This window comes from Nerophis ophidion, linkage group LG13, assembly GCF_033978795.1.
Source record: "Nerophis ophidion isolate RoL-2023_Sa linkage group LG13, RoL_Noph_v1.0, whole genome shotgun sequence".
Lineage (NCBI taxonomy): Eukaryota > Metazoa > Chordata > Actinopteri > Syngnathiformes > Syngnathidae > Nerophis > Nerophis ophidion.
This window is the reverse complement of record NC_084623.1, coordinates 6,665,256-6,678,154: the sequence shown is the minus strand read 5'-3', so window position 1 is coordinate 6,678,154 and position 12,899 is coordinate 6,665,256. Positions and strand designations below refer to the sequence as shown.

General features: G+C 43.2%; 1 protein-coding gene across 1 annotated transcript in view; it reads left to right on the top strand.

Moving 5' to 3' along the window:
* thsd7ba (thrombospondin, type I, domain containing 7Ba) overlaps positions 1–12,899 on the top strand; it is a 531,947-nt gene that overhangs the window by 399,922 nt on the left and 119,126 nt on the right. Inside the window, 1 exon segment of the mRNA XM_061918320.1 lies at positions 651–829. Coding sequence (XP_061774304.1) covers positions 651–829 — 179 coding nt within the window.

Sequence of the window (12,899 nt, the reverse complement as noted above, 5' to 3'; positions counted from 1 at the left end):
AATCATAGAACTGGCACCATGTGTTCTGGAAAAAATATAGATTTGGAATCGAGAATTGATTCGGAATCAAATTGTTACACCCAAGAATCGAATGGAATCGAACCATACGGTGCCCAAAGAAATAATATACATAGTTACTCAGTGCAGCATCAGTATTTTGGTTCTAGTTTGCGGCACAGGAGACTAACAACAGAGAAGAGTTTGTCCAATTCTTAATCAACTTAAACATTTAACAAAAAAAAAGGTTTAAAACATGCAGCTTGCAAAAGAAAACATTATTTTCAGTTTTCTGAAATGACTTGAGGACTTTTTAAAAATCCTGACCAGAGTTGCCAAATTTTCATTTTCTTTCCCCGGGACCTCTGGTCACGTGTGGACATAAGGCCAAATTGCACATAAAATATAAATAATGGCACAGCAATAAGCAATGCATTGTGTCCTTTTAAAACCCAGGAGAAGTTTCTCAATGCTGTGCTGGCACAGTTGGGCAGAAAGACACTCATTAGCCTGATAATTAGTTTCTGGTCACAGCGAGCAAATGTGGCAGAGCACAGGCCAACGTGGGAAATTATTCATGTGACCCATAATGAAGCTGTCGCCCAAAGTGTGAGTCAGACCCCCTTCTCCTGTCTGCCAACATTGGGTTTCAGGCTACACGGTGGAGATGTGCCACGTCCCTTGTCCCCTGGACTGTAAACTCAGTGACTGGTCGGCGTGGTCGGCCTGCAGTGCATCCTGTGGCGGCGGCCTGAAGGTCAGATCCAAGTGGCTGAGGGAGAAGGCTTTTAACGGGGGCCGGCCGTGCCCAAAGCTGGACCTGAAAAACCAGGTAAGAGGAACACAACAGCTGAAAAAAACGCAACGGTTCTCCAGGGACCGTCGACTCAGTTTGTCCAGTACTGTATAGAGAGTATAGGCACTTGAGAAATACATTTACATTTTAATGAAGATGCAACACTTGTAGTTTAGCCCATCCATTACCCGCCCGTAGTGTTTGGCACTCTTGTCTTTTATAGAACGCAATCTGCACTTACAGTCCACTCATGTTCGCCGCCATTACACGTGTCATTTGACAGACTGGATGTCAAATTGTACTAATGGTGTCAACAGGGAAGAACACCATGTTTAACAGTTCTTGCCGAATAGGACACATGCTGTGAACGTCTTCCGAGTGCCTTCGGAAATCTTCCTAGGCCCTCTCACGCTCGCCTTGTCGATACCTCGAGCTGTCGCACATAAACATGCGTCTTATTTTTACATTCAACAAGGGGCGTCACCAGACATATTTCACTGGGGCACGTGCCCCAGTAAAAATGTCACCAATGAAAAAAAAAAACGCTTCAGAGTTTTAAGTCTACATAACATAGACAACAGCGCACATACTACTTAATTTGGTAATTGATAGCTACTGTATTCACTCCCCACAGGACTTCGGGAAGTCCGTCCTGTGGGGAGTGCTCAGAGAGTATGGGGTACCGGAATGTCTTATTGTGGCGGTCCACTCCCTGTATGATCAGTGTCAGAGCTTGGTCCGCATTGCTGGCAGTAAGTCGGACACGTTTCCAGTGAAGGTTGGACTCCGCCAAGGCTGTCCTTTGTCACCGATTCTGTTCATAACTTTTATGGACAGAATTTCTAGGCGCAGTTAAGGCGTTGAGGGGTTCCGGTTTGGTGGCCACGGGATTAGGTCTCTGCTTTTTGCAGATGATGTAGTCCTGATGGCTTCATCTGGCCGGGATCTTCAGCTCTCACTGGATCGGTTCGCAGCCGAGTGTGAAGCGACCGGAATGAGAATCAGCACCTCCAAGTCCGAGTCCATGGTTCTCGCCCGGAAAAGGGTGGAGTGCCATCTCCGGGTTGGGGAGCCTGCCCCAAGTGGAGGAGTTCAAGTACCTAGGAGTCTTGTTCACGAGTGGGGGAAGAGTGGATCGTGAGATCGACAGGCGGATCGGTGCGGCGTCTTCAGTAATGCGGACGTTGTATCGATCCGTTGTGGTGAAGAAGGAGCTGAGCCGGAAGGCAAAGCTCTCAATTTACCGGTCGATCTACGTTCCCATCCTCACCTATGGTCATGAGCTTTGGGTCATGACCGAAAGGATAAGATCACGGGTACAAGCGGCCCAAATGAGTTTCCTCCGCCGTGTGGCGGGTCTCTCCCTTAGAGATAGGGTGAGAAGCTCTGCCATCCGGGAGGAGCTCAACGTAAAGCCGCTGCTCCTCCACATCGAGAGGAGCCAGATGAGGTGGTTCGGGCATCTGGTCAGGATGCCACCCGAACGCCTCCCTAGGGATGTGTTTAGGGCACGTCCAGCTGGTAGGAGGCCACGGGGAAGACCCAGGACACGTTGGAAAGACTATGTCTCCCGGCTGGCCTGGGAACGCCTCGGGATCCCCCGGGAAGAGCTAGACGAAGTGGCTGGAGATAGGGAAGTCTGGGCTTCCCTGCTTAGGCTGCTGCCCCCGCGACCCGACCTCGGATAAGCGGAAGATGATGGATGGATGGATGGATGGATGTATTCACTCCACTAACAATGAGCACCTGGCTAATTAATATGGTAATTTATTCACGTGTGGATCGAGACTTCGGTTGAGAGAGAGAGAGAGAGGGGGGCTGCCAATCACTGCGTGAGGTAGGTAACGTTAGCCAACAACAATTTGTTAAGTAAATTATTTTGATTTTGATTTGACTCAAACTGTAATTCCTAGATGGATTTAAGAAAGTTATTCCCCCGCAACAGGGAAGAAGCAGCGAGGAATGAGAGATGTAAGTGAAGTCCTAGCTAGCTAGGCAACATCATTGTCTTAAGTTGATGCTAAGTTAGCTAACATTATTCCTTGTATCAAGACAAACATATTCATTTGCTGTACGAGCTGTCGGGGGAATTTCCAGTGAACATGAAACATAATGTTGGTTATTGTCTGCTGCTTCTGCATCAATGATGATTTGGAGTCAGCATGTGTGAGTTGAGTGCTTCTCAAATGGTTTATCTTCAGGAAGAAATTTTTTTTTTCCATATCCTCAAGTCGTGAGCCAATTTTTAAATCATTCAGGTGTATTTCACAGAAAAATAGCACTGTAGACTTGTCTTGTTAATCGGTGCGACTTTGACTGAAATAATCTTGTTTTGTCAGCAGAAAAATGGCTACAGCTAAAGCGTCTGGTTTTGTTTCCAGAAAAAATGGTAACATTTCTGTATTTGTTTTCAGAAAGATGGCTAAAAATATCGGGTTTTGTGGCCCCATTTAGATTTTTTAAAAATATATTTCCATGTCTGTCCTGAGTCCTCCTCCAACTTGTTAGTCGGTTTGCCTTTTGCTAAAATACTCACTAATAATCACTAGAAAAAAGGCTAAAATAATCTGGTTTTGTTTCCACAATTTGATTTTTTTCTCCCTAAACTTGTTTTTTTCATGCACACATCCGACTGAAAATGACACACAATCCACTTTTATGTCACGACATCCTCGGAAAAACCCACAAAAGGGCAAGGAAAACTCACACCCAGTGGGCAGGGAGAATTCACATCCAGTGGGACGCCAGTGACAATGCTGACTATGAGAAACCTTGGAGAGGACCTCAGATGTGGGCAACCCCCCCCCCCCCCCCCCCCCCCCCCACTCTAGGGGACCGAAAGCAATGGATGTCGAACGGGTCTAACATGATACTGTGAAAGTTCAATCCATAGTGGCTCCAACACAGCCGCGAGAGTTCAGTTCAAAGCGGATCCAAGACAGCAGCGAGAGTCCCGTCTACAGGAAACCATCTCAAGCGGAGGCGGATCAGCAGCGTAGAGATGTCCCTAACCGATACACAGGCGAGCGGTCCATCCTGAGTCCCGACGAGCGGTCCATCCTGGGTCTCGACTCTGGACAGCCAGTACTTCATCCATGGTCATCGGGGGACATAGGAGAAAGAAAAGAAGCGGCAGATCAACTGGTCTAAAAAGGAGGTCTATTTAAAGGCTTGATTATACAGATGAGTTTTAAGGTGAGACTTAAATGCTTCTACTGAGGTAGCATCTCGAACTGTTACCGGGAGGGCATTCCAGAGTACTGGAGCCCGGACGGAAAACGCTTTATAAATCAACAGAAAAAAAGAATGCAGAGCAATGGAGAAACGGAAGCTTTGAACGCTCCCTCAACCGTTTTTTATGTGTCCGTGAAGACCGTCTCTTAAAAAGGTAGTTTAAAGAGCGCATTTATGAATGCAGTCATTTAAAGGAGTTTGTAAGGACACTGTAGTTGGTGGAGGTCGGTACGGAGATGAGACATAGCTCAGCTCGCAAGACGAGATTTGTGTACAGATGGTCAAGTACTCGCTAACGAGGTCTTTATTGCCCCGCTTGAAATAACCCTGGTTACTTAAACCGGGGCCCGTTGTTGCCAAAACCCTCGCAGATTTACCCCAGGGTTGGAGTTGGTAATGTCACCAAATTGTCCTCGTAAAGTGTGCTACATCTGTCAGAGTGGTGGCTGAAAAGCTCACACAAGAATATGTGAGATTCCCTTCTTCCCGCCGGTACTCACAATAACTTCTTGTTGCCAAATGTAATGAAAATCAACGACAAAAATATGTTCTTCAGTTATTAGTAACGGTTCTGAGAAAATAAGGAGACGGAACAACCGGAGTCAAAATGGATGGATTAGCGTTATGTTTGTAAACAAAGCTAATATGTTGGGGGGGTACTGTCACGCCAAATTTCTTCCCCCTTACAAAAACCTTCCCCCCGGAAGACATATGGCGTGACAGACCCTTTAATGCCTGAAGGACCCCAATGAGGGCGTGATAATACCAAGTTGTGCCCATTACGTCGATCGCGAGCTACCAGTCGACCGCGGGGGGTGTGTCAGTCGATCTCCAGCCAGGCTTTTAAAAAAAAAAACCTAAAAATTTAGTGATCATTTATCTTCACCAATTCATTCACGGTACCGGAGGGTCTTGTGAGATGACGCTGGCTGCTGCCAGTTCATTATTATGAAAATATGACCGAGAGGAAGGCGAGAAACACTTTTTATTTCAACAGACTCTCGCGCCGTACCTTCCGTCAAAACTCTAAAGGCCGACTGCACATTTCCTATCTTCACAATAAAAGCCCTGCTTCATGCTGCCTGCGCTAACTAAATACAGAGTCTCGGAAAACTGGCGTGCACAAGCGATCCCTGAGAAAGCTGGCGTGCACATCACTTGTGCACGCCAGCTTTCCGAGACTCTTATTTAGTTAGCGCAGGCAGCATGAAGCAGGGCTTTTATTGTGAAGATAGGAAATGTGCAGTCGGCCTTTAGAGTTTTGACGGAAGGGACGGCGCGAAAGTCTGTTGAAATAAAAAGTGTTTCTCGCCTTCCTCTCTGTCATTTTTTCATAATAATGAACTGGCAGCAGCCAGCGTCATCTCACAAGACCCTCGGGTGCCGTGAATGTCAATCAAGCAAGCTACGGAATTTGCCGCCAATGTTTTTCTTGTAAAGTGTATGAAAGCTGGATGAATTAGATGCCAAAAAGCAACCACTTTCATGTGGTATTGTACAGAAAGGACAACTTTTTGTCTCCTCCATTTGAAAATGTGGGCGTTATCATCATTACTGTCTGATTCCAATCAATGCAAGTCATCAGAATCAGGTAATACACCAACTTATATTCTTGTCTTCGTGAAAGAAAGACATCTATATGTGTTACACATGCTTGTATTATCATTAAACACATTTAACTTGTTTATAAAAATGTCTCTTTCATAAATAAATAAATATAAATGATATATATAAATGAGGTAGATCCCCTCGAGTTGATCAATTGAAAAGTAGCTCGCCTGCAGAAAAAGTGTGGGCACCCCTGACTTAAGTGTTACAGATAAAAAAATAGCGAAGCAAAAATAGCTTGAAAGGTCAGCATGCTGGAATGCTAATATTTTTTCCTTACCGTTATTTTTCACCAATGACAATCAGCCAATTATAATGCTTTTAAAACAGGCAGCTGTGTGGGCTGCATGAAGGTCCTTCCACCCTTATTGGGGTCCTTCAGGCATTAGAGGGTCTGTCACGCCAAATGTCTTCCAGGGGGAAGACATTTGGCGTGACAGTACCAACCATCGGTTAAGAGCCCACATAAGGGCAAGGAAAAACTCACAACCCAGTGGGATGTCAATGTGAATGACTATGAGAAACCTTGGAGAGGACCGCAGCTATGGGTGACCCCCCCACCCCCCCACATTCTAGGTGAGACCAGATAAAATGGACATCGAGTGGGTCTAACATAATATTCAATCAATCAATCAATCAATGTTTATTTATATAGCCCCAAATCACAAATGTCTCAAAGGACTGCACAAATCATTACGACTACAACATCCTCGGAAGAACCCACAAAAGGGCAAGGAAAACTCACACCCAGTGGGCAGGGAGAATTCACATTCAGTGGGACGCCAGCGACAATGCTGACTATGAGAAACCTTGGAGAGGACCTCAGATGTGGGCAACCCCCCCCCTCTAGGGGACCGAAAGCAATGGATGTCGAGCGGGTCTAACATGATACTGTGAAAGTTCAATCCATAGTGGCTCCAAGACAGCAGTGAGAGTCCCGTCCACAGGAAACCATCTCAAGCGGATCAGCAGCGTAGAGATGTCCCCAACCGATACAGGCGAGCGGTCCATCCTGGGTCCCGACGAGCGGTCCATCCTGGGTCTCGACTCTGGACAGTCAGTACTTCATCCATGGTCATCGGACCGAAACATAGTATCTCACTTAATATTGTGAGAGTCCAGTCCAGGGGTCACCAACGTGGGCACCAGGTCGCCCGTAAGGACCAGATGAGTCGCCCGCTGGCCTGTTCTAAAAATAGCTCAAATAGCAGCACTTACCAGTGAGCTGCCTCTATTTTTTTCATTTTATTTATTTACTAGCAAGCTGGTCTCGCTTTGCTCGACATTTTTAATTCTAAGAGAGACAAAACTCAAATAGAATTTGAAAACCCAAGAAAATATTTTAAAGACTTGGTCTTCACTTGTTTAAATAAATTCATTTATTTTTTTACTTTGCTTCTTATAACTTTTAGAAAGACAATTTTAGAGAAAAAAAAACAACCTTAAAAATGATTTTAGTATTTTTAAACACATATACCTTTTTACCTTTTAAATTCCTTCCTCTTCTTTCCTGACAATTTTAAATCAATGTTCCTGTAAATTATTTTTTTTTTATTGTAAAGAATAAAAAAATATATATATTTTAATTCTTCCGTTTAGCTTCTGTTTTTTCAACAAAAAAATATTTGTGACATATTTCTTTAAACTTATTATGATTGAAATTCAAAAAAAATATTCTGGAAAATCTGTAGAATTAAATTTAAATCTTATTTCAAAGTCTTTTGAATTTCTTTTACATTTTTTGTTCTGGAAAATCTAGAAGAAATAATGATTCGTCTTTGTTAGAAATATAGCTTGGTCCAATTTGTTATATATTCTAACAAAGTGCAGATTGGATTTTAACCTATTTAAAACATGTCATCAAAATTCTAAAATTAATCTTAATCAGGAAAAATTACTAATGATGTTCAGGGGCGCCGCTAGGGATTTTGGGCCCCATAAAAAGAATCTTTACAGGGCCCCCAACACATAATTTCATATAATTTCATCTTCATTAGGGGCCTCTCTGGGCCCCCCTCCATCATGGGCCCCTTTTATCCGTCTCCCTTACCCCCCCTTTTATGGTGCTCCTGATGATGTTCCATAAATTATTATTTTTAAAATTTTCCAAAATATTTGAATTAGCTAGTTTTTTTCTTAATTTTTTTCGGTTGAATTTTGAATTTTAAAGAGTCGAAATACATTTTTTCGTGTTTTCTCCTCTTTTAAACCGTTCAATTAAATGTTTTTTTCATCTTTTATTCTCTACAAAAAAACCTTCCGTATATATATATATATATATAAAAATGAGTATATATATATATATATATATATATATATATATATATATCCATCCATCCATTTTCTATCAGTTATTCCCTTTTGGGGTTGCGGGGGGGCCTTGGCGCCTATCTCAGCTACAATCGGGCGGAAAGCGGGGTACACCCTGGACAAGTCGCCACCTCATCACAGGGCCAACACATATAGACAGACAACATTCACACACTAGGGACCATTTAGTGTTGCCAATCAACCTATCCCCAGGTGCATGTCTTTGGAAGTGGGAGGAGCCTATCCCCAGGTGCGTGTCTTTGGAGGTGGGAGGAGCCTATCCCCAGGTGCATGTCTTTGGAAGTGGGAGGAAGCCGGAGTATCCGGAGGGAACCCACGCATTCACGGGGAGAACATGCAAACTCCACACCGAAAGATCCAGAGCCTGGGATTGAACCCTTCGTGTTGTGAGGCAGACGCACTAATCCCTCTTCCACCGTGGAGCCCTATATATATAAATATATATATATATATATATATATATATATATATATATATATATATATATATATATATATATATATCAGGGGTAGGGAACCTATGGCTCGGGAGCCAGCTCTCAGGTAAATTTGAGCTGACTCTGCTTAACAAGATAAATAATGAATAATTCCACTTGTAATCTGTGTTAAAAATGATGTTCAAAATATAAAACATCCTCGTGCATGTTTTATCCATTTCTACCGCACCTGTTCAAGAAGTTGCTTTGATGGTAAGAAGTTATTTATTTATTATTGGTTAGTGTGGGGCTTGCCCTCCTGGGGGTTCGTCAGACCACCAAGAACTGACATGAGAGCCTGTTTCAGGGTTAGAGTATTGTTTCATTTTTCAATAAGTCTCTCAGTTGCTTTCCAGCATTTGTCTTTTTTCTCTTCCGTTCTCGCTCGCGCTCTGGCTCCAGCACCAACCCCATCCATCCTCCTGGCTGCTGCTTATAACAGAGCGACAGGTGATTAGGTAACAAGGCCCAGGTGGGCCATCTACGCACCTGTCGCTGATTTCGAGGCCGGTCCTGGCAACACCCCGCTTTGCTGCAGGCCTGCAGGCCACGCCCCCTCCACAGTTTCAGAATAACATTGTTATTACAAAGAATAAGAGACTTATTATACTCTGGAAATGTTAGTCTTACTTAAAAATGCCAGCGTTTAGTTGTGTTCAGGGTTAAAAAAAATATTTTACGGCTCTTACGGAAATACATTTTAAAATATTTGGCTTCTTGGCTCTCTCAGCCAAAAAGGTTCCCGACCACTGATATATATATATATATATATATATTATATGTGTGTGGGAAAAATCACAAGACTACTTTATCCTGATGATTGAGGGAACCCCTCATGAAACAGTATTGTAGAGATGAAGTAGTCTTGTGATTTTTCCCACACATACATATTGCGCTCTACCACGGTTTCGAGCACTATTTTCTCGATAATCCAATCAAGACACACACACACATATATATATATATTTATTAAAGGTAAATTGAGCAAATTAGCTATTTCTGGCAATTTATTTAAGTGTGTATCAAACTGGTAGCCCTTTGCATTAATCAGTACCCAAGAAGTAGTTCTTGGTTTCGCTTTCATGACCTCCTGGTGGTTTTTGTCTTCGCTCTCGGTGATATCGTTGAACTGCACAAGAAAGACAAATCATCATTACCGGGGAAAATAGTCAAGTGTTTGACCCCAAAAAAAGATGATGAACTGCAACCCAACAACTTTGAGATGGAATCTGCAGGGAGAAGAGCTCAAAGATGGAGCTTGAAATTGTGTGCTGGTGTCAATCGGCAGCTGGCAATGTTGCAGCGTTGTGCTGCCGGGGACAAAAAATAAAATAAAAAGTCAGCCATCACAACTGAGACTGGGGCCTGGAGTCAAGAGGGAAGTCTGCTCAGCATCTCCACAAAGCCAACCAAGGTTTGAAACCACAGCACAACTTCGCCCTGCGGCTACGGTGCAGGTGAATATTTTTGCGGGGGTCTCCCACTTGAAGCATAACCCTCAGGATTTTTTTTGGGGGGGGGGGAAATGTAAAGTCACTGTCTTAGTGCATTCAGACTTGGCAGCGATATCCACTTCCAGGAGGCTGTGCTTGCAGCTCAGTCAAAGTACAACGTTGGGAAAAGAAAACAACCAAAAAAACGATGGATCTTAACTATCAGGAGGTCATAATCAATCAATCAATCAATCAATGTTTACTTATATAGCCCTAAATCACTAGTGTCTCAAAGGGCTGCACAAACCACTACGACATCCTCGGTAGGCCCACATAAGGGCAAGGAAAACTCACACCCAGTGGGACGTCGGTGACAATGATGACTATGAGAACCTTGGAGAGGAGGAAAGCAATGGATGTCGAGCGGGTCTAACATGATACTGTGAAAGTTCAATCTATAATGGATCCAACACAGTCGCGAGAGTCCAGTCCAAAGCGGATCCAACACAGCAGCGAGAGACCCGTTCACAGCGGAGCCAGCAGGAAACCATCCCAAGCGGAGGAGGATCAGCAGCGCAGAGATGTCCCCAGCCGATACACAGGCAAGCAGTACATGGCCACCGGATCGGACCGGACCCCCTCCACAAGGGAGAGTGGGACATAGGAGAAAAAGAAAAGAAACGGCAGTACAAAATAAGTAATAATAAGAATGTATCACTAAAATTACACAAAAGTCAGATTCAAGCCCAGGTTTTGACTTTTTAACGCCATGGTATGAACTTTAATTAGCTGAGCGTGTTTTCTTTTGAAAATCGTTCCTAGAAGTAATCTTTGACATTTATGTGCAATTTCCCCGCACCTTTCACTCTCCTCTCACTCTCACACTGCAAAAAGTCAGTGTTCAAAAACAAAACAAACAAAACAAAAAAAAAAATTTGTGGTATTTTATTTGAACTAAGCAGAATTATCTGCCATTAGAACAAAAACATGTGGCTTTTCAAGACCTTCCAAAACAAGTAAAATTAGCGAACCTCAATGAACCCAAAATACCTTGAGATAAATTAAAATGGGTTGTACTTGTATAGCGCTTTTCTACCTTCAAGGTACTCAAAGCGCTTTGACACTACTTCCACATTTACCCATTCACACACACATTCACACACTGATGGAGGGAGCTGCCATGCAAGGCGCCAACCAGCACCCATCAGGAGCAAGGGTGAAGTGTCTTGCTCAGGACACAACGGACGTGACGAGGTTGGTACTAGGTGGGAATTGAACCAGGGACGCTCGGGTTGCGCACGGCCACTCTCCCCACTGCGCCAGGCCGTCCCTATTAAATCTATTAAACAAGACAAGAAGCAAATAATTAAACATAGACAAAATTAAATTTGGCTCAATTGAGGAGAGATGTCTGGGCTGTACTTTTGTACAGTCTCCACCACGCTCTGGCGAAAGATTGTACGCCTCCTCTTTTATTTGGACTTTCCCTGATTACATGGCAACATCCGTTTCTAAGGGAAGGGGGGTTGTAAACAGCCATCGCCTTTGATTGCAGAACAGTTCAAAGAAAATGTTGTAAAAATTTCACAGAAATGGTCTTAAAGGCCTACTGAAAGCCACTACTACCGACCACACAGTCTGATAGTTTATATATCAATGATGAAATATTAATATTGCAACACATGCCAATACGACCGGTCTAGTTTACTAAATTACGATTTTCAATTTCCTGCGGAGTTTCTTGTTGAAAACGTCGCGGAATTATGATGCGTATGACAAGACAAGAAGCACATAATTAAACATAGACTAAATTAAATTTGGCTCAATTGAGAAGAGATGTCTGGGCTGTACTTTTGTACAGTCTCCACCACGCTCTGGCGAAAGATTGTACGCCTCCTCTTTTGTTTGGACTTTCCCTGATTACATGGCATCTGTTTCTAAGGGAAGGGGGGTTGTAAACAGCCATCGCCTTTGGTTACAGAACAGTTCAAAGAAAATGTTGTAAAAATTTCACAGAAATGGTCTTAAAGACCTACTCAAACCCACTACTACCCACCACACAGTCTGATAGTTTATATATCAATGATGAAATATTAACATTGCAACACATGCCAATACGGCCGGTTTAGTTTCCTAAATCACAATTTCAAATTTCCTGCGGAGTTTCTTGTTGAAAACGTCGCGGAATTATGATGCATATGACAAGACAAGAAGCAAATAATTAAACATAGACAAAATTAAATTTGGCTCAATTGAGGAGAGACGTATGAGCTGTACTTTTGTACAGTCTCCACCACGCTCTAGCAAAAGATTGAACGCCTCCTCTTTTATTTGGACTTTCCCTGATTACATGGCATCTGTTTCTAAGGGAAGGGGGGTTGTAAACAGCCATCGCCTTTGGTTACAGAACAGTTCAAAGAAAATGTCGTAAAAATTTCACAGAAATGGTCTTACAGGCCTACTCAAACTCACTACTACCGACCACACAGTCTGATAGTTTATATATCAATGATGAAATATTAACATTGCAACACATGCCGATACGTCCGGTTTAGTTTCCTAAATTACAATTTTCAATTTCCTGCGGAGTTTCTTGTTGAAAACGTCGCGGAATTATGATGCGTATGATGATGTGTGGTTGTGACGACTCGGTTTGTAGCGGACATATTAGCCCAGCACCACACACGGCTAAAAGTCGTCTCTTTTCATCGCATAATTACACAGTAATTTGGACATCTGTGTTGCTAAATCTTTTGCAATTTGTTCATTTAATAATGGAGACGTCAAAGAAGAATGCTGTTGGTGGAAAGCGGTGGATTGCAGCTGCCTTTAGCACCGAAACACAGCCGGTGTTTCTTTGTTTGTTGTGAAGCTTTAACCCAGAGCGGTCAAGCGAACATGTTTCTCTAAGTCAACCAGCAAGTTTTTTGGATGGGAAAATTGTGATATTAAGTCAGCTCTTACCGGAGACATCAGTGGAGCTTCCGTCCTGCTGCATCTGCGTGACTTCCCTCAGAGATACTCG